We start from the raw sequence: 26,999 nt of genomic DNA, 5'->3' as shown, positions 1-26,999 counted from the left end.
AAGATCTTCACTAACCCTACATCAGAGGACTGATCTCCAAAATATACAAAGAACTCAAGAAATTGGTCATTAAAAGAACAAATAATTCAGCAAAACATAGCTAGCATGGTAGTGACTGACAGCCTGCATCGAAATTCACATCAGTCTAGTTCAAAATCCATTTTCTTCCACTGCATTATAATGCTGGGCATTGTCCTAGCAATTCTGAGTGATCCTAGGGCGGGATTTGTACGAGTGCTAGGCGGGTGTGTGGTTTGAATAAGAATGGCCCCCATGGACACACGGGCAGTGGCACAATCAGGAAGTGTGACTTTGTTGGAATAGGTATAGTGTTCTTAGAGGAAGTAGCCATTGAGTGTGGACTTTGAGGTCTCAGACGATCAAGCCAGGCCCAGCATGGCATTCTTTTCTTGCTCCCTGCTGATCTGAATGTAGAACTCCCAGCTTCTTCTGCAGCTTCATGTCTGCCTGCCTGCCATCATGCTTCCCGCTGTTTCCCACCATGACAATAATGGGCTAAACCTCTGAATCTGTAAGCCAGTGCCAATTAAACATTTTTCTTTATAAGAAAAAAAAAAAAAAAAGAACAAATAATTAAAAAAAAATGGAGTACAAACCTAAACAGAGAACTCTCAACAGATGAATCTAAAATGTCTGAAAAATACTTAAGGAAATGCTCAACATCCTTAGCCATTAGAGAAATGCAAATCAAAACAACTCTGAGATTCTATCTTACACCTGTAAGAATGGCCAAGATCAGAAACACTGATGACAGCTTATGCTGGAGAGGTTGTGGGATAAAGGGAACACTCCTGCATTGCTGGTGGGAGTGCAAACTGATACAGCCCCTTTGGATATCAGTGTGGCGATTTCTCAGAAAATTAGGAAACAACCTACCTCAAGACCCAGCAATACTTTTGGGTATATACCCAAATGGATGCTCAATCATACCATAAGGACATGTGCTCAACTATGTTCACAGCAGCATTGTTAGTCATAGCCAGAACCTGGAAACAACATAAATGTCCCTCAACCAAAGAATGGATAAGGAAAATATGGTATATTTACACAATGGAATACTACACAGCAGAAAAAAATGACATCCTGAAATTTGCGGACAAATGGATGGATCTAGAAAACATCATATTAAGTGAGGTAACCCAGACCCAGAAAGACAAATATCATATGTACTCATTCATAAGTGGTTAATTCACAATCCCAGAGAACCTAGACAAAAAGAGGACCCTAAGAGAGACATACATGAACCTAATCTACATGAGAAGTAGAAAAAGATAAGATCTCCTGAGTAAATTGGGAGCATGGGGACCATGGGAGAGGGTAGAAGGAGAGGGGGCAGGAAGGGAGGGGAGCAGAGAAAAAATACATAGCTCAATAAAAATAATTTTAAACAAAGGGTAGAGTCAAAGCAAAAATTGAACTTGAGTGAAATCTCTAAACTCTTGACAATGGCAGGTGACTCTGCAGTGTCCCTTTGATTTCCTTTAGGTTAGTGACTCGGAATGAAAGTGTCAAGTTGGGGTAATGGCGTGTGTGTGTGTGTGTGTGTGTGTGTGTGTGAGAGAGAGAGAGAGAGAGAGAGAGAGAGAGAGAGAGCGAGCGAGCGCTCACTTTCCTGGAAAAGGTTAACAAGGTCAATGTCAACCAGGAATTGATTGAACTCTGGCAAAACTGTCTCTACTGGAGATGTGTGTTGAGCATCCCCAGCTCCTTAACATACTCTTTACTCCCTCTTGTGTCTTTGCTGTCCAAACCCAGACAAGTGCATGCTATACCTGCAGGGGCTGCTCTGGTGAGTGTTGCTGGCCTTGCTCTCTAGCTAGAACAGCTCCCATCTGGTGATTATCATCAGGTGGATACTACCTAGTGTCAGAGACGTTTCCCCAAAGCTTTTAGAAATTTTGAGATTGCAGAGAAGGGGGGGGGTTAGATTTGTAAACAAATAATTATAGCATGTTTTAAGTATGTGTTAGAGTAAAAGTTCAGGAGAATTTTACAAAAAGATGAAAATTTCCTCAGCCTCTTTCTCCTTCTCCCCCTCATTGCTTCTTTTTGAGACAGGGTCTTGTAACCCAGGCTGGCACTCAAACTCATTATATACCTGATGATGACTTTGAAGTCCTGATCTTCTTCCCTTTACCTCTCAAGCACTGGGACTACAGGCGGGTAGTATCACACTTAGCAAGGAGCCTCAAAGTTGAATTTATGGGAAAATTGGAGGTCAAATGCTTTCTCAGCAGGAAGCTACTTGCTGGCCTCGAACTCACAGAGATCCGTCTGCCTCTGCTTCCCAAGTGCCGGAGTTAAAGGCGTGTGCCACCATCGCCCAGCTAGAAAACTACTCTTGGGTTTCTCATAGTCGGGTAATCTCAGCACTTGGAAGCCAGACAGAGGTGGATGGACCTTTGTGAGTTCAAGGCCAGACTGGTCTACAGTGAGCTCCTTCCTGGCCATTCTGAGAGCAAACCCACCCAAAGGTGATGATTTCAAAGGAGGAGCAGTACCACGGACCTGGAGCTGATGGGCTCTGGGCAGATGCTGTAGTAGCCTGGAGACCAATGTGGCTGGAGCAGATTTAGATAGGAAGAAGGCTGGGAGAAGTTCAGAGGGCTGATGTCACAGAAGCAGGCTTCTGAGGTGGGGAAGGATTAGAGTTTTGTCTTTCAGGAACTCATTGAAGAGTTTGAGGTCTGGAAATATCTAGAGCACTGGAGTCTGGGTCATCCTTAACACTAGGTTCTAAGTCCTTCTGGGCAGCATGAGGCTTTAGGTTCTGTCTTGGAAGATGGCATCTTCTGGGGAAGGGATGGCCATGAGAGAGACGAATTGTGTAAATCATCAGTGTCTTGATTACATGAAGCTCAAGTTCCCAGAAGAGCCCCAGAGAGAAGCCTACCAGACTCAGCTGTGGTGGCTCCAGGTTGGAAATACTGTGAACACTTGGTTCCCCAGGATTCATCCATTCATGTACCGTCAGAGTTGACTTCTCAGAGGCTGGGCGCTACAGCCTTGGGCTTCTTGAGTATTAAGGAATGAAGACATATTAGACAAAGCTATCAGCTACTACATTTCCAGTGTTTCTACCTGACAATGAGAGTCTTACCACAGTCACGTCACGTAGGTGTGCCCTCATCCCAGCATTGGTCTTAAAGGGTCACATTCAAAGACTACACATATCATGGCATTCCTTTATTTGTATCTGTTCTTAAATTTCTTATCTGTAAGAGATGTGTGTGTGCAGAGGGCAGAGGACAACCTTGTGGAGTTGTTAATTGTTTCCTTTCCCTTTTGTTTCTGGGGGCGAATTGATCAGGTTTGAACCATCACACAGGAAGCGTCTTCATCCACTGATCTATCTGCTAGATTCAGTGTGTTCTTTCAGTGGACTATAAGTTGAAAGTTTTACAGCAGACATCTTTTCCTCCCTTTTGTGTTACTCGATCGCTGTGTCTACATAAAATCTCATTGAGAGAGACAATGAAAAGGCATAGGTTTGGGGCTCTTAAGGACTGGTGTGTCCTTAATAACAGCAGGCAAAGGAACAGAGTGCCTGCCTGCTGTTGCCGCTACTCCGCGGTCTCTGTTGAATGCAGAGACTGGAGCTCCTGATTATTTTGGGTTGTTTGGGTGTCATGTCCCTTCTTCGGACTTGCTGTAGGGCATCTGCTGTGGAGTTTGCTTGTGCCTCTCCCACCTCTGCCTCCTTGTGTTCTTTAAGGATAAGACCGTCCTGGGTCTTCCTTCACACAGTCTCCTTCACAGCTGGACTTCAAACTGTGTCAGTAACAGAAAGCAGAGCTGGGTCATAAATGTCAGGCAAATATTTCTGGAACATTTAGATGGTGAGCGCTAGCCCTGGGACACAAGGCGATTCTCAAGGCCTTCTTCTCCAGCTGCTTGAGATACCCAAGGACCTTGATCCCAGAGTCTATGACTCTGACTTTGGGAAGCCTCTTATTGTATGAGGAACATACTCTCACTGCCGGTATTGGATGTGAGACAATGGAAGTTTGTCAACCAGATGCCCGTTCTTAGTCTTCTCGTTTGTAAATCAAGGATGAACCCAAACCTCTCCCAGTGACATTACAAACGAGAGTGACTTTTCCCCTTCCTTCCCCTTCTCCCTTTATCTTTAAACTTGAGCTGGGAGATGCACAGGGAGAGTCGTTTCTGTGGTGACTAAAGGTTTAGAAAATGCCCTCCTTCCCAAGTAGACTAGTGAATGAACATATTTCCACCTTCTCCTCATCCCTCAAACACTGTTTTACTTAGAACTGAAAGGGTACTGGGAAATTTGGACTGAAACAAAACTCAATACAAGGCTACCATGACTGACTCTTGTGGGGATTCCCAATACAAATGCTGATTTGAAAAGTTCTCTGGTACAGGACTTCCCAAACTGGTTAGCAGGCCCAGGTGCCTTAATAACTCTTGCATAAGGTGGCCTGGGCCTGTGGCTCAATTTGAACCAACTGTTGGTCGAGGAGGGCAAGGAGTCAGTAAAGCAAACCTAAGATTCCTTGCCCGTTAGAGTATGAACAACAGTGAGTGACAGAAAACCAACACAGATGTGGTGTGCAATGCTTGGGGGGGGGGGGGTCTGTGTGTTTGCACCACATTCCCCAGTGATAACTAAGCCTTTACCACAACAGCAAAAGGGTAGATATTGAAATAGCTTTCACCCCTTAAAGTGGGCTTGACAGGTTTAGTACATTTCCAGGTTTGTGCAAATGATCTAATTGTATAGTGCTTCAACAACATAAAAAGAAATGTTGGTTCCTTTAGCGGTCACTTCCCAAAGAAAGTGTCTGGGAGTTAGTACAATAACAGCTATATAGACTGGTTTTCTCTCACTAGGTGGTTATCAGACTCAGGTAAAAAGCAAATCTTGGGTTTGGTTGTATAAAATGCTGCTCTATGGCACTCATCTCCATAGACATCAGTCCACAAGTCTGGAGGAGACCTGCTGATGCGAGAACTTCCATCGAGGTGGTCCTAAGCTATATGCCTGCTAAGCCCTCAAGAGCCCTATACTGGGAAGCCTTTCCAATAGAAAGGGAAGCAGAGCTGCTGGCATTTAAGCATGTGTCTTAAACGGCACAATAAGTACATACCAGGAGCCAGAGTCTAGCCTCCTGGCTTCCAGAATCCATGCTTACTCTACCATACCATCCTTCTTTCCAAGAACGCATGCCAAATTCAATATTTACTTGGTGGGGAGAATAATTTGATGTTCTGGTTTCTCCTTGTTCAGGAGTTTTAGATAATTCCCCTTCCTGTTCCAACTGGCATTGTGGAGTAAATAAATATGGTTTCGTTTTGAATCTGGTACACAGTACAACCAGGTTTTTTAAATTACATGAGAAATTTGCTTGGTATAAAATTGAGTAGCAGACTGAAAGCCGGGGAAATATTGGGTTCTGTTTGGTTGGTGACTTCATATACCTTCGCATATCTTCCTTCTATGTCAAATGAAAGTCATACCACATCTTATTCATTAAACATTTGTTCAATATATCAGTGATTGTGCCAGATGCTGACTAGTCAGAGACACTAACAACAATCTTCATATTGCCATGATTAGCTGGACCCTCTCTAGCTAGCACACCTAGGAGACTACTCTGACTATCCTGCCCCACTTCTTTGGATTGGGAGGCCCGCTCCTTGAAACCTGCACAGAGTTTACATAATTTACTCTGAGATAGTTGCAGTCTGGATTACTCCAAAGCCCAGATCTCATTTCCTGTGTTAGACAGCCTGTATGGGTGAGCAGGAATTGGTTTTGCCCCTCTCTCAGGGTCACTGCTGATGCTCATGAAGAAATCTGTGCAGTAAAACGTGAAAGTGAAGCCCTAGTGGCAGTCGTGCCAGGTGGAGATCTGCTTTGCTCTGCTGGGGTGGACCTGGGAAGTCATCTCGGGCAGCTCGGATGCCTCCTGCCAAGGATGCTGCTTACGGAAAGTAGGTGGTTGGGGTGGAGTCGGGTGGGAAAGAGTCTCTTCTCCCACCGCCAGTAATCTGCCTAGCTGGACTTCGTGCAGTGGGGACTGTGGGAGGACCGTTCGCTCATACCTGAGCAGGAACCTTGTTTATTGAGAGCGCTAGCTTGGGAGGAACCAACCCCTCTGGAGCATATGACCCAAAGGCAGTGTACTTCCCTGACCTCTTAGTGTCCAAAGCTTTGGGTCAGATGAAACCAGAGGCTGAATTGTTTTCTAGTCAACCACTCTCTTCCAGATACTTAACTGTCAAGGTGTGGAAATCACTGAGAGGATCCCAACTACGAGCAGGTTTCTGAATGAAGGAAAGATCTGAATGGTTCGTGACTACTGATTTCTAGGGGGCCACCACGGAATACCACCACTCCCTTTCCATCTCTGTTTTGAACCCTACAATCTGGAAGAAATGTTCTACCCATAATTTATTTATTCATTAAAATTATATTATAAATTTAAGCCCAGGGAGCCATCGTTCAGCCAAGATGTTAGTTAATAATTATGACTGACTATCGTAGCATAGAGCTGGGACAGGTAAGAGCAGTTACTATGACATTTGTTGTGTGTGACACCTACCCTGGCTATGGGAGCCTGAAGAACAAAACATGGGGCGGGGACAGGGTTGGGGGAAGGAGCATAGGAGGCATGTATGTAATCATTGGTATCACATTAAGTCTATAATGGCTAACTGCTTTGGAATATTGTCTTAAAGTTTCACATTTAAACTCAACTTTTGTGAGAATTATTCTCCATTCAGATCTTCCTCTTAAAAACTTAGTTGCATCCATACCTGACCACTCCCCTTGCAGTGAACAGTGCAGAGATGTATTTATAATTTTTTAAATCAATTAAAGCCAAGTGTATTGGGACATGCCTATAGCTCCAACACTTGGAGGCAGAGGGTGCAGTGTAGTGATGAGGCGAATGGGCCGTGTCCTGCCACCCAGCTAGCTTTACCCGATATAATTACACGGAAACTGTATTCATTTAAACACTGCCTGGCCCATTAGTTCTAACCTCTTACTGGCTAGCTCTCACATCTTGATTAACCCATATCTAGTAATCTGTGTATCACCACAGGGTTGTGGCTTACTGGGAAGATTCTAACCTACGTCCGTCTTGGGCCGAAGATTCATGGCGCCTTCCTGACTCTGCTTTCTTTCTCCCAGCATTCTGTTCTGTCTTCCCCGCCTACCTATGTTCTGACCTATCAGGCCAAGCAGTTTTCTTTATTAATTAATCAATGAAACAACAGATAGATAGAAGACCCTCCTACATCAGTGCAGGCTTTGGAGTTCAAGGCTAGTCTTGAGTTCAATGGTGAGATCCATCTCAAAAAGTGAAGGTCTAGCCTGGAGAGATAGCTCAGTGGTTAAGAGCACTGGCTGCTCTTTCAGAGGGCCCTGGTTTGATTTCTAGTACCTACATGGTAACTCCAGTCCCAGGGAATCTGCCACCCTCTTCTCAACTCCTTGGGTACCAAGAACATATGTGGCACACATACTTATATGCAGGCAAAACACACATACACAGAAAATAAAAATAAATCTTTTTAAAAATTAGAAATGAAGGGTGCGAGATGTGCTCAGTGGTTAGAGCACTTGCCTGGTATGCTCACGTTCCTGGTTTACTCCCTAGTACAGGGCATGGGATGGTAGTGGTGCAGAATTCATAAGCAAGTGGCATTTCCTGAAAGATTTTCATGACAGGAAGACTGGGCTCACACGTCTCAGGTGGAATTTCAATAAAATTCCAGTGTAGCTGTAGAGTGGACATTTAGACACCTAGTGTTTTGTAGAATCTAACTCAGCTTCTCAATGTAACTAGTTTCTGGAGGTGGTCTCACTGTGTAGGCCAGGTGGCCTCGAACTCTTATCTGCCTGTTTCAGCCTTGCAGGTGCTGGGATTGCAGATTTGTACCACCACTCCCTGGAAATCAGCCAAGTGGGGGCGAAGTGACTGTCCTGACCATAGGACTAGTGTGGATAGAGCCACACACTGTCACTGTTCCTTAGGATTTGTGTGAGTTTTGCAGGATGGTTGTATTGGAAGAGCACCTATTTAGCCTTCTTTTGAGACAGAGTCTCACCCGTGTAGCCTAGACTTACCCAGAAGTCATTATCCCGCTGCGTCGTTCTGAGTGTTGAGATTGCTTTCTGGACCACCATGGTCAGCCTAAAGCATCTATTTACAGAACATATGTATCAAATCACATATGTAAGAATTTTCTTTTTGGATACTGAATTAATGGACATTTGAAAAATACATAAATAATATAGTATTCATGGCTGGCAAGATGGCTCAGTGGCTAAAGGACTTGAGTTTAATTTCCAAAACTCATATGGTGGGAGGTGAGAACCAACCCCAACGAGTTGGCCAACTCTGACTTCCACATATGTGCATGCACACACACACATAGATAGATAGATGATAGATAGATGGATGGATGATAAGTGGCTTTTTAAGTAAAAAGAAATCTCATATTCATGTCAGAATGCAATATTGCAACTTTGTTTAAATTCCAACAGTTTTCTGTTATTTAAATTAAAAAAAAAAAAAAAACCACTGTTTCTCAGTCTCTTTCCACACTGCAACCTCTTGCAAGCACTGTCAGGACAGCCAAACTAATAAGGCAGATTCCATAGAGGGCCATATAACCTTACAGAGGAGACGAGGCACTTGGGACGCTGCAGATCCATATCTTGAAGCTCACTAACGGATGATTCAGATCATTTGAGTCCTGGAGTTGTCGAAGGCCCTGGGGATGCTAACCCTTGGGTTTCTAAATGGACCACATATATTCTGTGTTTATGAGAAGTCTCAATATGAGCTTCATGAAGTGGGTCTCTGGCTCTAAGTATGTGGACTGTAAAGATTCTTAAAACACCCATTTCACCATTTTTCTCCCTAGTTAAAATCCTTTTTACAGCTCTTTTTTTTCTTGGCAAATACACATTGGTTCGATTCTCCACTCAAAAACCTCACTAAGTGCCCATTCTTTTGCATAATTTCTAGCTCTTCTACCTGGCTTTCAACCTTCCAGTCTAGATATCTTTTCTGTTCCATTTAGTTTGGTTTCATGTCCAGTCCGCCCTGTGAAACGAGGCTTTTGTTGCTGTGTGTCTTTGGTCATTGTTGGTTCTGGTCCTCTTTCTAGAATATAAGCCTTCCCAGGGCAGAGATACTGCCCTGTTCTTTGAATACAGGCCCACAATGATCGGGTCCTTTAGAAGGGTTTTCCTGAGGTCCAGGGGCCTGAAATGTAGACTCCACACAGTAGGGATGCTCCCCTAGGGTCAGAGACAGCTCCCAGCCTGAAAGCGGGGCTTAGTAGATACTTTCTTTAGTGGTTCCTACTGTGTGAAATGCTCGGAAATGACTTTTTTCTTAAGCTCTTTTCCTCTTGAAATCCCATACCAAAGTCAAGCCCCCATGTGGTTTTCTTCAGTGATCTTCCCCTCCGTGAACTCCAACAGCAAACAGCCAAGCAGTCTGTGTGGCATTGCTTCCCTCTCTTCCCTCCCCCACCTCTTTTAAATTCCCCTCACAGTGAGGGTGGGAGTTCCCTGACAGCACAGGACACCCCCATCCCTCATCCCCATCCAATGACTTCTGATTCTTCAGAAAAGGACTTGGTTGGCTAGGATTTGGTTAAACACCAGCATCTAAATCTGGAAGATTAAGCACTTCAGTTTGCCATTCCCATTATCCTTTATGGAAATCTATGCCTTTATGGTTTGGTTTGGTTTTTCACATAATACAGAACATGGAAGGCTTATGAACTATTAAAATGTTACGCACAAGAATAAACGTGTGGTTATTAAATACCCTCGCCTTTCAAGGTGAAGCAAAATGGAGCTGTAGAGGTCTGGTTGGGTGAGGGGAGTGGATGCTGGCACCTTTGCAGAGCATCTGGGCACCTTTCCTTCCCATCTCCAAGCGGCTGGGCTGCCACGCACATTGTCATGAATATTAATTACAGCAAGTTACACTGATCGCGGGCTGAATCTGTCCAACACGTGGACTTGATTTGCTCTCCTTTATTCCCTATGAAAGCCCAAATAACAACAACAAAAACAAGCCCAGGGACCCCTGGGAACCTTTTTTGCACTTAAGGAAGTGTTTGCAGCTCGTTCTGACCCCTTTGTTCTCAGGGTTCTTCACCCGCCAGCCCTCTTGGTTTTGAATACTCCAACAGGAAATGAAGGGATCACAACTGGAAATTTTGTTGGCTGAGAGTGCTTTCTAGTTTCCCTGCTAAGTCAGAGTGCCTGATGTTTTCTCTTTCCCTGTAATTCCCTTCGAGTGGCCCTAAACAGGCAGCCCTTTGTGAAGGTGACACTTACCACCAACTTGTGACTCACCCACATATTTCACTATTCAGAGTTCTTGTTGGTTTGAAGGGTATGAACGTGAAAGGCATCAGACCAAGGAATTGATCATTTGTGTGGTCTACCGCGGTGGTGGTGGTGGTGGTGGTGTTGTGTGTGTGTGTGTGTGTTGGAACTGAGCTTAAAGGTACCAGAAGAAAAAGAAATTGAGGTTCGAAGACTATGTTGTTAGATTGCTCAGAGAGTTTACAGATTTTTAAGATAATAAGGGATTAATTTTTTTTAATCTTAAGGATAAAATGATAACTTCTTTTTTGCTAGCTGGTTGAGCAAACAAGCAAACTACAGTTACCATCTGTGTGGTTTGATAAGTTAGATTATCAGGGACACGAATCATGTATGCTTACCATGTATGTATACTATAATGTGACCAGGAGTCATGGCCTAATTTCTAGAGAATTAGCTTTGGAGCTAGACACTCAAGAAGCCTGGAAGGAAATGAAGTAAAATATAAACAACATTGGTTTTCCCTGGGCAGCCCGAAAGATTTCTTTCTTCCTCCTTTAAGTGGATTCAAGTTTTCTACAGGAAGAGTATTTCTTTAACTGTTAACTCTGCTACAGGAATAATACAGAAGGGAACACTCCCCATCACCTCCTCCCGATTCTACCAACGGTATGTGGGCTTAAGTGGGTAGATAGCTCCAAAGAGGGTTTTTTTCTTTTTTTTTTTTTTCTTTTTCTTTTTTTTTTTTTTTTGCTTTACAACTAGCATGGAAGAGCTGCCAGCAAGACCAAATTTCTCATGTTTTGAGAAGATTAAGCACAGTAGGATAGGCAGATGGTGGGAGGAAAGGTCAGCATGGTGGTGAGCACAGCGAAGTCACGATATTCTGGTGAATTCCGGTGTATTTGCATCCTGAGCTGGAAGTGTTCATTTTTATGCAAGGTGCTATCCCCTGACTACTGTGAGCCTCATTCAGGCGTTAGCCATTCTCATTGCTTATAGTAAGTTTGCAAGAAAGCAAGTCAGTCTGCGGGGCTGTACCTGGGGTGGAATTGATTTGCACAAGGCCATCTGCTGGGCCCCCCCTTACTTGTGTTTTAAATTTTCCAGCGCGAGTTTCTTTCTCCAACAGTTTTTAGTCACTAGGCCTTCCCCTTTGTTAGGAAACGACAGCAGCTTTGTCTAGCTCCTGCCAGGCACTGTGGTGTTAGGATCAAGTTTTAATGGCAAGGGGTCAAGTGTGAGCCCCCGTGTTTTATTTTCTCCCGTACATGCTCTTAACTGTGATGATCTAGTGAAGATGAACTTTTTTTTTTGGTGGGTTCTGGTTGAACCTCTGAATGCATACCCTACTCTGAGTTCGGCTTGTCTTTGAAAAAACAAAGTGTGTAATTTTCTTTGTTACAAAGGAAATATGAGAGGAGAAGGGGGAGGGAAGAAAATGTATGTAAATTCGCCGGTCACAGGCGAGCCCTACTCTAATTTGATTGTGTCTCCGTTTTACACAAGCCGCCTCTTTTTACATGCACTTTGGAATGAGTCTTGCTTTGCAGCTGGATTTGACCGCACGTTTCCTAATGGTCAATTTGAGGCGAATTAAACCTCAGGACCATACTTTCTTCATCTATAAAATGAGGGAACAATACAGGAAAAGCTGGGACCCCTTGAATGGCAAGGGATTTCTCAGCCGCAGTGAGCATCATTCAGAGGGCTAGAATAGTGGACAAAGCAGCTAGCAGAGCCACCCAAAGACAATGGCTTCCCAGTCCTTTGTCTTCCAAGGTCCTAGAATGACTTTCCCAGACAATAACAGGGAGCATTTAGAATAGGATTTGATCGTGAGATTATGGGTGACCACTAAAGAGACGAGAAGCAGAGGTCCTGCATAGACTTGAGTCCCAAGAGATGGGCTGCCAGCAAGTTGCTAGTCCAGGGGTTTTTGATGAGACCTTTGGCAGAAGCTGGGATGAGACAGAGAGAGGTGGATTGGTCAGTCCGGTCACCCCACCCATAGGATGTCCAAGTGCCTCTCAGACTTGATCATGTCCTTGCGAATAGCTTCCAGGCAATGGTTTTCATCTAGGGGGCGTAAAGGGAGAAGAAAGGTAACAAGAAGTCAGAGCAGAACCCTTCTGGCATTCTTCGCTTCCAGCCAGGAAAGAACTAAGGAATTTTTGGCTTCTGACAAAGGACAAGAGTCAGAATTGGAGGTCCCGACCAGTTTCTGTTCCTGTTGTCATCACTCTGAAGGGCTGTGGTAAACATTGTGAATATTTTGAAATTATGTGCTGTAAAATAGCTGAAGGCTCTCCAGTCCCTTGTCATCCAGATCATAACATTGTCCGTAGCACACCCCCACACACGGAATGATAAATTGTTTATTTAAATGCTATTTTAAAAGACACAGTAACACAAGTTATTATAAACATGCTTTTGACAGTCACAGGCCTTGTTTCCGGTTTGTTCCTTGTTGTTGGACATTTTGTTGACTTTAAAGTTTTATTTTATGGAGTAGCCTTCCCAATATGCTCAGCAAACTTTTTCAAGTCACTTGTACAAAATGAGCAAGTTCAGGGATTAAAGAAGGGACTGTTTTTGCAGCAGCAGGCTTGTGACTTTAGGGCTCAGAATGATCATCAGCAGAATGGTCATCAGCCTCCTCAGAGAACGCCTTTCTCCTGGACCTTCCAGGTGTGTAACTGTGATGTCAAACAGTCTGACCAAAATCAGACACTGTCTGATCCCGGGCTGACGGGACCCAAATCTGGGAAAAGATTATTCCTGGAGCACACCTACATTCCATTCCCCCAAAGCACTCCGTTTAGTCACCCCTGATTCATTTCCCAGTGATTTTGGAATTTTTTTTTAACTGATGGTACTGGGGCTTCAGTGGTTCCTGGTGGTCTGTTTGTGGAGATAACAATGTTAGTCTTTATTTTCCTCCTCTTTGTCCACCATCCCCAGAATCACAGCAACAGATCCAGAGCCGGATGAAGCCGTTAGTGAGCTGTCAGCCATATGGACTGGCCACAGAGACCCATAAAACAGCATGGGACTAAGGTTTGCAGTGAAAACACAGCCCTTAGTTTCTCAGCAAAGACCAGGGAAGGAGAACGGCAGCATCTCATTAGGCTTGGTGGGGTATTTATTTCTTCCCTGTGGCATGGTGCTGTAGCTTTCATTTAAATGACTTGTTAAAATTTGGCGAGGCAGGTAGTGGAGCGAAGGTGGGGTCCGCTGTCTGGACTGACCGTCTTATTAAACACCCTTGCAATTGTCCCTCTTCCAACAAACCAACTCTCTTGCCATCTGTTAAGGTTAATTAAATAGGGTTGAGGGGGGTGGGGGCTGCTGTGAGTTAAGACTAGGGATCAGCAGACTCTGGAGTTAGAACCATGGAAGGTCAAGGCTGTAGCTGGGCTTTAAAGGGAGGAAGGAGGGAGAGAATATGAAAAAGGGATATGTTTGATTTTCCCCTTTCTATCAGACAATCCATAGGAGGAACTGCATTCAACTGTTTATCTATCTATCTATCTATCTATCTATCTATCTATCTATCTATCTATCTATATCTTTCTGAGACAAGAGTTTCTCTGTGTAACAACCCTAGCAGACCTGGAACTTGCTCTGTAGACCAGGCTGACCTCAAACACATAGAGATCCTCCTGCCTCTGCCTCCCAGGCATGTGCCCACCCGACTGTATCTTTTTCATTCTTAACCTTGCACGGAACATCCTTTAACGGGGAAGGAAGGAGACAGGCAGTGCTTAAGAGTAGAATGTTTAAAAGGTAGGTTGTATTAAATTGTGTTATGTTTAGAATATGTGGTCCAATGAACCTCGAGTGAAGATATCTTTTTAATTGCAGAAAATTCGGGTTTATATAGCACTATTGGGTGAGAATCGGAAGAATTAAGAGTCGTGTTAAAAAAGAATTGAAATTATTACATGCTTAAAATACCTTGGTGTGATTCATATAGAGCATCAGGGTGGGCTCAGGAGACTGGCTCAGCGGATTGTGAGGTGTTTCTCGTTGGGGCAGCCCAGGATCATCCACATAAGGGACTGAATTTATGTTTGTCTTGTTAGGTATTTATGGTAGTCTAGTAAACACTCCTCCCTTTATAAATACAGTTTTGAATACATAGGAGAACATTTGGGGGGGGTGTGTTTCAAAGAAACTGCCTGGAATGCATGCTGAGCGTAATTTTAATGAAGTACGACATATTGGGAAAAAGCGCATGGCTTTAAGGACGGAACCAATCCCCTGGTCGGTAAAGTGCTGGACTCACAAGTGTGAGAACCTGAGTTACATCCTCAGCACGCATGTGAAAAGCCAGGAATGCTGGTACTAGCTTGGAACTTACATTTTGGGGCCAGAGGAGGTTGAAGACAAGAGATTCTTGAGACCTGCTAGCCAGCTGGCCTAGACTAATTGGTGAGCTCCAGTCCCATGAGACCCTGTCTCAGAAGGAGAGGGGTGATGCTCCTGGGGCTGGCACCTGAGGTTGTCCTCTGGATGCTACTCATGTGTGTGCACCTGGACCCTTGCATGCACACAAACACTAGTGCAGAAAACCAATTAAAAGAGCACGTCTTGATAAATCCTCACAAAAATCCAATAATCAGAACTCAGATTGAAAACCTGAATGTAGAACAGTTAAGACTGGCTCACAAGGTGTTTGCCTGTTGATCAAGGACCCATATGGTAGGAGAGAATAAACAGAAGTTATCCTCTGACCTCCATACATGCTCCATGGCATGTGTGGGTCTCTCTCTCTCTCTCTCTCTCTCTCTCTCTCTCTCTCTCTCTCTCTCAGACACACACACACAAACCAAATAAATAAATAAATAAATGTAGCATTAGGATGACAACCAGAACATTTCCACATTCCATAAGTCCCTGCCATCTCCTGTTCTGATGAGCCATTGTGGTGATGTGCCATGGTGGTGATGTGCCGTGGTGATGCGGTGATGTGCCGTGGTGATGCGGTGGATTCGCCGTGGTGATGCGGTGGATTCGCCGTGGTGATGCGGTGATGTGCCGTGGTGATGTCCCACAGTATTAAGCTTTGCTACTGCCATGTGCCCATTCTCGGTGAGTTTCTCGGGGTGCAGACATTCTGAGGACGTGTTGTCAGTTCAGTTCCTGTGAATCCACATGTAGGCTGCTTCTGGCTTTGTGCTTTAGGAGCAGCGCGGCTATGTGCATCCTTGTACTTGTCTTAGTGAGCATGAGCATGAGCATAACCCCACATCTATATCAAAGGTGGGAGCTGCTGAGCATGTGGTTGGCTTTAGAACATGGAGCTAGCTTTCCAAATTGTATGCAGATCCCATGAGCAAAAGAATAAGACATTTTATTGTTTTTTTAATTATGGAAATAATAAAAGGATTTAGCCAAAATATTTTTATTTTAAAAATAACTTTACGTCTCCATACCTATTAAAGAATAGTTTTACTTTTAGTATCTGATAACTTTCTAGAACAGGAAAGAGTAATGAGAAATGTCAGACAGTGTCTTTGGTCTTCACTTTTGGGGCCTTGCAAGCTGCGGAGAAGGTTTGCTCCCTTGGATGGTGTTCATATTAAAAGTTCATGAGCCAGGCATGGCAATGAATGGCTTCATCTTAGCACATGGGAGGCAGAGGACAGTGAATCTCTGAGTTCAAGGCCAGCTTGGTCTAAGGAGTGAGTTCCAGGACACAGAGAAACCCTGTCTTGAAAAACAAAACAAAACAATTCAAATCCTGGAATGCCTTTGGTTCTTCAGGAAGTCAGGTTAAGGGAAAGTGGCAATTTAGAGCACAAAACAGAACGGCGGCCTTAGCTCCTAGTCCCCAGGCCCTAATTTGTTACTCTAGTAATTCATCCAAAGGACAGAATGTTTTGTCCTGTCAAGAATGTACTCATCGATTTCGTGTTTTCAGGAGACACTTCATTTTTCATGTCCTCTAATAACCAGGAAACATTTACCCTAAGGTCACCAAAATGTCAGCTAGGTTCCATAATTTTGAATTCCTGTCACATGACCTACAGACCACCACTCCCCACTCTCTCAATAAGCAAAGTTGTATTTTGTTTCTTCTGCAAATTTCACATGCAGTACAAAGTACAAAAAAATGAAACCATCTGGGACTCTGATTGTCCCCCAAATTTTACATCTTGCTTAAAATAAAGCAGGAAATGCTCAGATTTCAATCACTGTGTGTCGAGCTGCCAGCCCTGCCTCCCACTCACTCCCTCCACTCCGTGTACCATACCCAAATTCTATACAGGATTTCTAGACCATCCTGAACTGCAAGGTGATACGTACCAGTTTGTTTGCTAGTTCAACTAAAAGCTCTGCCTCTACTTAGTTCAAGACCTAGGTGCAGGCCTCAGCACTAAAGTTTTGCACCTGGTCGTAGCTCCTAACTTTCATACTGTGAAATGTTGTTTCAGAGACTTGCTTTTGCCTACACAGGCAATTATGAAGATGAAGTGCAGTAATTGATGTGAAATTGTAAGCTATAAAAATTCTAAACTTTGGGGAGCTGACCAGCTCTTATAGAGCCTGGTAGGAAGTACTCGGTGTCATGTGACTTGATGAGCACACATAAGCCAACTTTTAGACCTGCTGCCAGTCACAACGTGTATAAGTTCTGCTGGCCTGTCTCCAACATCAGTACCAGGGGAAGGGTGCTGGGCAAAGACCGTTTCCTTTGGTGATAGCACTGTCACCCCCGTGCTAGGGTGCTTAGAGGGGTGTACTCAATAAAGAGTTCACTGATCACTACTGTATATATCTAGGGCTTGTTAATTTAAAATGTTTGTCTTATCAACCTAAATCGATAAGGTATAGACAGCATAGGAATGAACCACATAAAAATATTAGCCTTATTACTGTTAATGATCATGTGCATGACAGGGATTGAAGTAACTTCATGGGCTGGCCCTGGCACACACACACACACCCTTGAACTATTGAGTAATGCTCCTTCCTCTTAAGAAAACATGGGCACATCCCATTTGGTCCCTGGTGGGTGCTGGCTTGGGCACAGTGGGGCTGGTTGGCTTCCTGGGGGTCTCCCGCTGGAGAACCCCTTGCCGTGAGAGGACAGTGAGTGCACTCACCACGACCTGGCATTAGGTTAATTAGGTTAATTCTTAATGCAAATGAACTGAGCATCTTTTAGAAAAGGAAATTATAGAAAAGTCTGGAATATAATCTGGGATCATGGTGAGTGATGATGTCATCTTAGGCTCTGCAGAACTAGAAATTTAGGGCTGTAATTTCCTTCCACCTGAACCCCTACACACACATACATACATACACACACACACACACACATAATATGTATATATATACACACACACACATAGGCACATGCTCCCACACCCATACACACACACACACACACACCTACACCCACCCCACCCCCACACACACCCCATCCTGTTATCTCTCCACTCAACTGGGATGGAATCTAGGGCTCATGCCAGGTAGGTACGCTGTCACTATACCACATTCCCAGCCCCATAATTTTCTTTCAAAAATGAGATGCGTTTTGGGATTCAGAACCCTGATGCCCCTTGATGCTCCAGCGAATCTGGAGCAGAATTGATATGTACAAGAAATGACTGATTAATGAATTAATAAGTTCTAGTTAAGGCTTGCCGCCAATTAAGTTCCAGACATGCTATATCTTGGTAATAAATTTGTTATGCAAAACTTAAACAGCCAGGGAATCCTAAAGAGAGGAAAGGCTAGGAGTGTGAACTCTGGAGCCACATGGCCTGGCTTCAAGTCCCAGCCTTGCTGTGAGTGGTTTTTGATCAACAGTTTAACCCTCCAACGCTCTTGGGTTTTCATCTTTATACATATAGTCATTTTTTTTTAATAAAAAATAGGCACACAAGATTCCATGCGTGCATTGCACTAGGTTTTTATATCTATGTATTGGGATAACAATGGTATTGGTCAGATCTGGAGAGGTGGCTCAGCAGTTAAGAGTGCTCAGACGGAAGACACGGGTTCCTTCCAGAGTCAGGGGATCCCACACCTAGACTCCGTGAACACCTGCACTCAGGCCCACCTGCCTTCACACAGGCACACAAACGTACACTGAAAAAAATTCAAATTATAGTGTCTGTCACGAAGGAGTTTTTATGAAACCATTAAAGCTGGATGAGAAGGGTGTTAGAGAGGCCAAGGTGAGAATTCACAGCAAAGGTCAAGACCAGCCTGGGCTACAAGCTAAGTTCCGGTGCATACAGTAAACCCTGTCTTAAGAAACAAATGACTGCCAAACAGAAACACATCAAAAAGAAATATTAGCACATGGAATATGCTCAGATCTTTATCCCATGGTAAGCGTTCTGTAAATCTTAACCAGTGTTGTTATTATGAGCCCTACAAGAAGCCATGAAAACTGATAAGACGGCTCAGTGTGTAAAGCCGCCTCCCAACAAGCCCAGAGAACCAGCTTTTATCCCTGGGACCTACTTGGTAGAAGGAGAGGACTAACTCCCAAAAGTTCTACACACACACACACACACACACACACGCACGCACGCACACACGCACAGGGGATAAATAAAACAAACATAATTTTAAAGTTTGAAAAGATGACATTCCTCTTGCAGCATTATTTTGATGAGGATAGGCAGGCGTGGCAGCATCTGCGGAATGCATGAGCATAGCACGTGGGGTAGGATGGGTGGTATCGTGATCATTTATTAATTCTAATTTTCCAAGCTGAAATTCCATGGCTGTCCTTCTGGGTGCTTGCACTCCCCACCCTCTGCTCCCGCCTACCCCCTGCCAAGCCCCAGGCCCTGGGTCCTTCCTTCATTGGCATTCTGTTTAGGTTGCACTGGGGCTTGATGAACTTGGCACTAGCCTTCCCACGGCAGCCACACAGGTGTGTTGGGCTGTCTGGGATGCTTTCCCAGATGCTGACAAATGCTTGGCAGCTGGATAGAGAGGAGAAACAAAAAGTTGGCTGGCATCTTCAGATCTGACCCCTGATTCATCTAGAGAGCTCCGTGGCACCTTTGAAACTTTAAGGCAAATGATGAGGGGCTCCCCTCCATCCCTACTCCTCCTCCTCCCCTTCCCCCACTGCTATGTACACAGCTTGGCTTTTCATCTTCGAGTTTGTTGGGTATTCCAGTCGAGTCTCAGAGATATTTTAACTTCAGGTGCTGTGTGGAGGTGTGGGTGTAAGCTAGGCGAGGCAGGACCCTGCAGAAGGTGCCAGTGGGCCACAGCCTGGCCCGGTGTCTTCTCTTGAGGCCACACATACTTGGCAAGTGCCTTTGTTACTCTCCTGAGGGGCTTGCTTGGGGAATGAAGGTGATAGATAATATGGGGTGGGTTACTGGCCTGATCGGCACATGAGAGGATATGGAAAGAATTCTTTTCAAAGGGTTTTATTACATTAGATGTCGGAGCCTGTAAACAATTACAGCATTCAGGGAGTGCAGGATTTAAATGAGAAGCACAACTTTGCCAGATTACGGCAGCCGGATAAAATGGCATGGTCTCCGGAAATCTGTAATTAAATGTATTTTTGAAAATGAAAAATATAGTGTAACATCTGGTTTATTTCACTACAGTGCTTGGGTAATGCTTAAATAAATAAGTCTGACTGACTTTGGCTGATATTTAGGTTACTCTCTGTAAAAATCGCTGTATTTTAATTAAACTTGTTTCTATTTGAATCTGTCTATGTTGCAGGCAACAGATCACTTACACACATATAGAAAGTGAGTGGTAGAAAATCTGACGTTCATTTTCTTTCTTGTTGCAGCGGATCTTCAACTCCTTGGTTTACACGGAGAAAATCTCAAATGGAGAGAGTGAAGTCCAACAGGTAAGACGCTGTGGGTCAGGGCACCTTGGCTTTATCTTGGTTTTTCGTGGGGCTCCTTCCTGGTAGTCTCCCCTAGAGGTTTACCTCTTACACTCTCCTACTTACACGGAGTCTTCCTGGATAATGGTGACCCTGACATTTCAGAGGCTTAGACACTGTGGCTGATTCACAGCCATTCCTGGGGTACCTTGGAAGCATTTCCTTTTGCCATGAATATCTGTGAACTTGCCAGATCTAAAACTAATGAAATATGTTTTATCTGATGTAGAAAATAGGCATTGAGGCTTTGAAATAGACTCCCCATTCTGGCATGTGTATGCACTCACTCTTTGGCCATGGCAAACACTGTGTCGTGGCCCCATCCTCCGCCCCCTAACACACACCACACACACACACACACACACACACACACACGTTTTAGATTGTCAGTTTTATGTAAGAGAATCCTAATAGCTGTGATGTTCTGGTAATGAAGTAAGTGGTCAGGCCAGTGAGAACAGAGCTAGCTCATCTTGGTGGAAGAAGGCTCTGGCATTGCAGAAGCTCCTGCAAGTGGGCTTCATGTGCTTTTTCTTTCCTCTTTCTAGAATTCTCCTCCGCCCTTTCCCTTCTTTATCTTCTATCAGTGCTCTGTGCAGTCACGATACTTAAAGGCCAGATTCTGTTTGTTTATAGCTAGCTGGCATTGATGGCATTGCCTCCTGCATGAAGAAATGGTATTGGCGAGCTTGAGCATAACTAATTAGCACGGGCTGAGAAGACCGGTGCGGGAGGAGGAGGCTTTAATTTCAGGTGATCCACTGGCTTCGTCCCAGCCTGACAGCTGACAAGTAACTTGAAGCTAGGTTTGAAACTCCAGTGAGAAACAGAACCAGGCTCCAAAGCAGGGTGCTGCAGAGGGCTTGCCCAGGATAAAAAGACAAATATAATAAAATGCATCTTGATGTAAATTCTGAGTTTTTTTTTTCTGCTCTTTTATTCATGGAGACAGCTTGACCCAATCTGAGCTTTTAACATGCGCTCTCAGAAGAAAGGCTTGGCATCAGGGCGAAGTTCGTAGGGCTAGGTATTTATTTACAATTGAGTGTGCTGTAAGCTAAGCTCAGCATTTCCTGTTTATAGGCGGGGGCCTGTGGTAGTCACTTTTAAGTGGCAATGCGGGGCTCATTTTTCTTAGTTTGGATACTGTTCAGGATGAATAGCCGGAAATTGCTGTTGGTGTGCCACACTGAGTCTTGTCTTCCTAAGTCCCGGCTTCCCGAGAACTAGAAGGCACTTCAGAATAATTCAATCTAGAAAGTTGTTATGGACTACGATTTCTGCCCAAAGCCTGCTCGCTAGAGGAGCTGTTTCTGGTAGACCACTGCTATTTGATAACCCTTTAAAGAATGCGATCTGGGGTATCAGGTTGAGCCTCTTTTCTTGAAGTAACAGATACAGGTTCTTACACGGGCTGTTTCCGAACGTGCAGCTGTTTTGTGTTTGGGGCTGACATCATTGCTAAACCGGCTATGAGCAAGCTTGGAAGCCTTCAGTATAATTGCTAGAAATTATAGTACCTGTTGAAACGCTTACAGAACACTGGTGGGAGGCCATTTCAATATGTTGTGGCCAGGTAACCTTCAGGAGCAGTCTGTCCTACCAAAGGGGAGGGAACTGAGGCCTCAAGAGGTGAAAGAAATCACCTGTACTCATGACTGTTAAGTAGGAGAATATGTTTTCAAAACTCTGTGAGACACAAACACACTCTGACTGTTCTTTTTGTCCATTTACTTTATTGTATACTTTCATTCAAAACAGACATCTCTGCTAAACTGCCTTCCCCTGAAAAGTCCTAGCCTTCTCTCCGACTGTCCGGTTGTTCTTTCCTAGACTGAACCAAGATGTACTTGTCTTTAACTGCTGCAATGCAGCACACACACACACACACACACACATACACACACACACCACTGCCTGCCAGAGCACCCCAAGCAAAGACAGCCTTAGGGTTTTATGTCTTTTCTCTAGACAGAAGAAAATTGCACCATTATTGTTCTACCTAAAATTTAATATACACAAGTCCTAAAAATGTTCGTCTGTATTATGAGTTCTAGATCATTTCAAAACTGTTAATAAAAGTCTAAGGTTGTGTGTTTGCTGAACCATCTGTCACTTCCCTGAGATGATTCACCTATAGCGTCTCCATTTTATAGCAAAAGAGACTCCTGATTAAGAACTATACATAGTGGCTGATAAGACAGCACACCCTGTTAGCCTGACCCTTTGAGTTTGATCCCCAGAACCCACATAAAGGGAGGAGAAAATCAGCTGCATGGAATTGTCCTCTAACCTTTACAGATGGGCCATGACACAAACCAACACCCCCAAGACCTCCCCGCCCACTTGCAATATTAATAATTAAAATAATTTTAAGCAATTAAAAACTCTGGACCCTATGATACTAGACAATGCCCAGGAAAATATCTGCAGGAACGTGTTCATCTCTCATGATTCCGCTTCTGTGAAACCTTTCTACCACGGTCATTCACGCTTGCATCTCCTGTGAGCTTCAGAACACTGGCAACTAATTTTTATTTTTGTTTTGTTTTGTTGACTTTTTGAGACAGGGTCCTGGAACTCACTTTGTAGACCAGGCTGGGCTCGAACTCACTGATATCCACCTGTCTCTGCCTCCCAAGTGCTGGGATTAAAGGCATGCACCACCATCACCCGGCCACTAGTAACTAATTAATCACTAGTAACTAAATAATCTGTTTTTCCAAAAACTTGTAAAAATGTATCTAATTTATAAAGAAGTTTTAAAGCCTAAAAGGTACATTCTAAGGAAATACATTAAAATAAATACATCAACCTGGACTTTGGAGGCCCTTGAATGACCTGCCAAAGAGGAGGCCCTACCCTTTCTCTCAGAGATTATTATTCACTACACTACTGTGGCTAGCCTGGAACTCACTGTGTAGACCAGGCTGGCCTCAGACTCCCAACCTTGGGATTAAAGGGGTGCATCACTATACTCTGCTATTCACATTTTTATCAATCATTCCCTTGTTTTGTTTGATGTTTTGGTTTGTCATATACATATTACCCCATGTCTTAGAGTGTCTCCTGATGAAGCAAAACACCATGAACAAAAAACAAGCTGGGGACAGCAGGGTTTATTTGTCTTACACTTTCAGATAGCCACTCATCACTGAAAGAAATCAGGACAGGAACTCAAATCTGGAGGCAGGAGCAGATGCAGAAGTCATGGAGGGATGCCGCTTATTGGCTTGTTCCTCATGGCTTTCTCAACCTTATTCTCATAGAACCCAAGACCACCAACCCAGGGAGGAACCACCCACAGTGGGTTGGGCCCTTCCCCAAAGATCGCTCATTAAGAAAATTTCTTTCAGCAGGATCTACTTTTCCGTTCTTCTTTTCTTTTTTTGTGGTGGTGGGGTGGTTTGTTTGTTTTCTGAGACAGGTTACTCTATGTAGCCTTGGCTATCCAGAAACTTGTCCTGTAGACCAGGCTGGCCTCAGACTCACAGAGATCTGCTTGCCTCTGCCTCCCAAGTGCTGGTAGTGAAGGCGTGTGCCAGCATGCCTGGCTTCATCCAGATCTTATGAAGGCATTTTCTCACTTGAGGCTCCCTCCTCGCTGACTCTAGTTTATGTCACGTTTTCATAAACTATCATGCATGCCTTCAAATTAATTTTTAAGATTTGCTGCATATGTTCTTTACACGAATTCTATGTGTATTGTTTCTGTTCATGTGTCTTGCTGTCTTTGCTCCCTCAGTTTTTTAGGAGCACTGATGACATACATCTACAGTTGGGTTCCTTATAATTTCTAACTTTATGGTATTACAGAGCTTGTCCTTTACGGATCTACTTTATAATGGGTGGGGTTTTTTTGTTTGTTTGTTTTTTGATTGTTATACTGCTCACTTTTGTTGGCAGTTCCATACAGTTTGGATAGGCTAAATTCCTTTATTCCCAGGGACCTGTTACTGCTGCCATTTCATTGCTAGAAGTTAGGACCATGTGTTGTGTTTGTGTCTCCACGTGGTTCCCAGCCCTGAGTGAAGGCAGGAAGGAGGGACAGTTGGGCCTCACTGGGTGGCCACTTAGCAAACCCAGTGTTGAGGATGCCTGGAGAATGACAAGGTAATCTCACAGTGGTGGCTTTGGCTTACTCTCCTAGGACAGAGTTGCAGATTTACTGAGGTACATCCTGTTCAATACTTGGTAATTTCTGTCTTTTTGTCTTTTGCCAAGTTGAAGTATCTAGAAAGGTATCTGAGAAGTTAGTTGAAGTGATCTTTTGCATGTTTACACTGCGTGCTTACGATTGTTTACATTTTGAGTTCATGATCTCATGCATGCTAGGCAAGTGCTGTGTCCCCTTTGGTAATGGCTGTTGTCGTTGCTAGTCCACTTATACCTTTTTGGCATGATTCATTGAGGTGTAAACTCTGTACTATGTATTCTAAAGCAGCCACATCCAAGGAGAAGACTCTGAGAAGATAAAGATACTGCATATCCATGCTATCTGCTCAACCATCCACTAGCCACGTGTGACTCTAAATCACCTGAAATGTGTCCAGAGATTCTAACGATCAGATTTAAAATTTTACTTCTTTTTACTATAGCTATGCTGGCTGTACCTTGTGTATTCAGAGTTTGTGTCTTCTCTCATGTTTCAACTTGTCCTTTCACTTTAATATATCTTTTAAAGAAGTAAAAATTTAAGTCAGGGTTTTTTGTTGTTGTTGTTGATTTTTTTTCTGGTGGTTTTTTTTTGGGGGGGTGGTTATTGAGACAGGATTTCTCTGTGTAACAGTTCTGACTGTCCTGGAACTTGCTTTGTATACCAGGCCAGCCTTGACCTTACTGAGATCCGCCTGCCTCTGCCTCCCAAGTGCTGGGATTTTGAGTCACCTTTTAAATCTCAGAAGGTGAGAGTGCTTGCTACCAGGTCTTACAACTAGAGTTCCATCCCCAAGACCAATCAGGGTGGGACATCTTCACAGTGTACAAAAAGATTATTCCACAACATTTCCCCTTTTTGTCTAAATAAAAAGGAAAAGTTTTAACTTTAACATTGTAAACTATATATAATAAGAACAATTATCAGGTATTATCTAAATAGAAATGAAAGATATTAACAAATGAAGCTATCTATAATAAAACAAATTATCAAATAAGAATTATATTCACAATGTCCAGTTCATTTATATTTGGCGTATGTGGAGAAAATTCTCTATTATCTATCTTATCTTGATGAATTTAAAGTTCTGTACCTAAACCATGTTCTATTATGACTTGTATTACCATATTAAAACTATATTTTTAAACCTGAAAGCATTTTTTAAAGATAATTTAGCTTTTATGCCTCTCAACCTTATAAACTTTGTCTCTTATGTAAGTTTCTTTTCTGAATTTTGTAGCAAGGGAGACTATAAAAGTATAACTAGCTAATCTTTAATCTCCCTCCAGAACTCAAAAAATGATAGAATATTACTTGAGTAAACAGGAAGTGCAGAGTAAGCAACTTCCAAAACTATAAATATTACACAAACAACTTGCTGCCTGGACAGTCAACCAAGGTTCCTCTGCAGTGTGGGGGCTTCAATATTTGGCCTACGGGCCTGGAATATCTGACAGACTTTTCTGTGAAGCAAGAAATTTTTGAAGGACTGTCCCAGCTTGTCTTGGCAAACTTCAGCAATTGCTTTCTTTTGTGTCCTACTTTTCCAGTTTGGACAACATACTGTCAGCAGTCGAGGCAACGGCAGTGTCTTGCCCAGTAGTAAGCTTTTGCCACAAAGAAAGTAAATTCTATATAGAAGTTCTTCAATGCCCATTGTCTTGTCTGAAGTAGATTGGTGTTGCCAGAAGCAGATGTGTCTCATTTTCATGAAGAGTCTTATGTTATTATAACATTTAGATGCCATATTCTATAGGCCTTTGAAGTGTTTAAGGATCACCTATCTAAAAAATATATATTTGTATGACCTTGAAAACATACCTAATATGACTACAAGTTTAATTGTTATAGATAACTTTTATCCTTTATTTCTTTATTATCCTAAATGACTTTCAAGGACTAAAACTTTACATTACATTTTTAAATGAACTATATAAGTACAATATCTTAAACAAGAGATAGAAGCATATATACAGTATAACAAAATAACCTTAAATTTATACTCATTTATAAAAATCCATATCAATGTAAAATATTTGAGACTCATGGTTGTTCAAAAGTAGATTCAAAAATCCACCCTTTTATCCCATCATGTCTATACTATACCCCCCTTTTTCCCTTCAGAAAGAGATCCCTGAATCTAATCTCCTTTGTCCAGCTTTTTTTTCCTGATTATGACCAATAACAACTTGTAACCAACTCCCTTACATGATGATAAACATCCAAAACCATCTGCCCCACCTCTTGGGAATGTGAGCATCATGTTTTCCAGACTGCTTCTTGTTGTCTGGGAGCAATAACATCTTTAGGGGATCCTGAGAAATTAAGATAATGGTCAAGTCCTGGGAGAGCTAGCTGTTGTCTTGGTATGATGGGAAAATGTGAGGCTTATTGGAAGTCTGGCTGGAGTGTGGTGTGAGGCTGGACTATCTCAGCCAGCAGCCTTGACGCTGTTCTGAATGCGAAACTCTGAGGAAACTGCAACAGAAGCATTCCGAGATGCCGGATCACCTGGGCCACCCATTTTCATTGCTGTCTGGTCCCCTTGCTCTGAAAACACACACACTTTCAAAGGTAACAGACATATCTGCATT

The 26,999-nt window shown here is 43.3% G+C and overlaps 1 protein-coding gene across 1 annotated transcript in view; it reads left to right on the top strand.

The window, feature by feature from the left end:
* Positions 1–26,999, top strand: part of Cachd1 (cache domain containing 1) — a 229,875-nt gene that overhangs the window by 65,852 nt on the left and 137,024 nt on the right. The window contains exon 2 of the mRNA XM_057784644.1: positions 20,148–20,210. Within this exon, the coding sequence (XP_057640627.1) occupies positions 20,148–20,210 (63 nt within the window). The remainder of the gene's footprint in view (positions 1–20,147; positions 20,211–26,999) is intronic.

Source organism: Chionomys nivalis, chromosome 11 (assembly GCF_950005125.1).
Source record: "Chionomys nivalis chromosome 11, mChiNiv1.1, whole genome shotgun sequence".
In the NCBI taxonomy this organism is placed as follows: Eukaryota; Metazoa; Chordata; class Mammalia; order Rodentia; family Cricetidae; genus Chionomys; species Chionomys nivalis.
The sequence above is the reverse complement of the archived record's forward strand: the minus strand, read 5'-3'. Positions and strand labels throughout refer to the sequence as shown.